The sequence below is a fragment of the Trametes versicolor genome, assembly GCF_000271585.1.
Source record: "Trametes versicolor FP-101664 SS1 unplaced genomic scaffold TRAVEscaffold_235, whole genome shotgun sequence".
NCBI lineage: Eukaryota > Fungi > Basidiomycota > Agaricomycetes > Polyporales > Polyporaceae > Trametes > Trametes versicolor.
This window is the reverse complement of record NW_007360555.1, coordinates 443-2,249: the sequence shown is the minus strand read 5'-3', so window position 1 is coordinate 2,249 and position 1,807 is coordinate 443. Positions and strand designations below refer to the sequence as shown.

Genomic DNA, 1,807 nt, shown 5'->3' with positions numbered 1-1,807 from the left:
CAAAGCGCTTCTGCTCAAGCTTTATCAGGCGGTCCTGCAGGATAGCAGCTCTTTGCATCCGATCAGGGGAGAGCTCCTCAGGTTGCTGAGGGCCCTCGCTGTGGGGCTGCTGGAGGGTTTCTCTAAGATCACTCCTCAGCCTCTCCATCCTTTTCTGCATTTTAGGGATCTTCTCTTTGGCACGTGTTCGCGCCGCCTGGATCAGCTTGTGTTTAAAGTTTGCGTATAGCGTTTGCGGGTTCCGTTCTGGTGTCCTGGCGGTCAGGCCGTTGATGTCACGGACCAGTTCAGCTCCGAGCGTTATCATTGTCTTCTTCATATCCTCATCCTCCAGGAGATGCGGTTGCATGACCCAGCGGCCTTTCCCTATAAAGGGTGCTTTGTAATTCTCCACTGCCACCACCACCATCAGGTGGTCAGTTGGTATCCCTGGCTCTACGATGCTCCAGTCCGAGCAGTCTCGGGCCATTGCACGGCGGACATATATTCTGTCCAGCCTTGACTGGGCTGAGGTACTTTCCTGGAGGTACGTGAAGCCCTTTTCCAGGGGGTGGGCAGGTCTCCATCCATCAAGAAGTGTGTGTTTGGCGCATAGGGCTTGCAGGGCTTCCCGCGGTGCTTCTGGGTCCTCTCGGGGTGGAAGCCTGTCCGCCCTATCTTCAACTACATTACAATCCCCCAGCAGTATGTCTATTCTTCCCAGGTTTGCATCCTCAATGGTCTTCCAGAAGTTGGCATTTGCTGCGGCCTCGTTCGGGGCATATACGTTTAGGATTTTAAGTGTACGGTCCGCGGCCCACCGCACAGTGGTCAGGATCGCCCTCCCCGGCACTATTATACGTACTGTCGGGGAGCAGTCTTTCAGGATTCTTTTGTTTACCACGGTGGCAACACCCCGTGCCCCAGTCGCATTAACGGGGTCTGGCGAGTACATGATGTCCATATTGCGCTCAAAGACACCTTTGAGCAAATTGGCACGCCTGTCATCTAGGTGCGTTTCTTGGAGTGCAAGAATTGCGATCTTCTGGTCTCGGACTAGTTGGTTGACAAGCATCCATTTGCTCGATCCATCTAGGCTACTCTCCACACCAAAGCCACGCATGTTGAGCGAGGCTATCTTAATTCGGGCCTTCGAACGTGGCTTACGGGCACCACTCTGTGTCTGTACTCGGTTCACCGCATCCAAGGCCCCCCCCGACCCATGCGCCGCAGGGGGACCGTCCGGCCGCAGGGGCTCATCCCCAGTGTCCTCAGTCACTCGGGCCCGGGGTTGCTCCCCCGCAGCCATCAGGTGTCTCCTTCCCCCCACGGCACTGCCGCCGTGTTCGCCGCCGCCATCCTCGGTGCCGTGGTTGGCAGGTGGGTCCCTCGCACCTCCAGCAGCGTCGAGGCTCTGACCATTTGCCGGTAGAATATCCTGTATGATTGTGTCTGGTGATTCATTGTTGTTCGTGGCTGGTAGCTGTCCCGTCTCGTTTCAGCCAAGGCGGACGGTCAGGAGGCATATCCCGGCCTCCGCGGTCGACTATGCACTTGGTGCATTCCCGCTTCCTTCCGCAGCGGTTCAGCACAGCTGGCTTCAGCTTCTCAGCACGGCACGTCGTGGCCTAAATAGGCCGCCGTTGGGGTGTTGGCCCCTGGGCTTTCCTGCGCTCAAGAGCCAGTATATTTGGGCGCCAGGGGGACCTTCACGCACAGCAGGGTGGCGGGTGCGGATCCCGTTCTGCACTGCGTGTTCCGCGTGTGAATGGGGCGGTCACTATCCACTCACTTTCCAGAGACGTGTGCCAGGTTCCAGTTCAGCTCC

The 1,807-nt window shown here is 57.7% G+C and overlaps 2 protein-coding genes across 2 annotated transcripts; one reads left to right on the top strand and one right to left on the bottom strand.

Moving 5' to 3' along the window:
- Positions 1–109: 109 nt before the first annotated feature.
- Positions 110–1,054, bottom strand: TRAVEDRAFT_137882 (DNase I-like protein; the record flags this gene model as incomplete). Its single annotated transcript, XM_008047776.1, has 1 exon — positions 110–1,054. A coding segment is annotated over one exon (945 nt), but the record flags the coding sequence as incomplete, so codon positions are not given.
- A 147-nt stretch (positions 1,055–1,201) lies between these two features.
- On the top strand, positions 1,202–1,438 carry TRAVEDRAFT_54847 (uncharacterized protein; the record flags this gene model as incomplete). The annotated part of the gene is made up of 2 exons (XM_008047775.1): positions 1,202–1,351; positions 1,412–1,438. 2 exons carry the CDS (start codon positions 1,202–1,204, stop codon positions 1,436–1,438), a joined length of 177 nt encoding a protein of 58 aa, XP_008045966.1.
- Between the last annotated feature and the right edge of the window lie 369 nt (positions 1,439–1,807).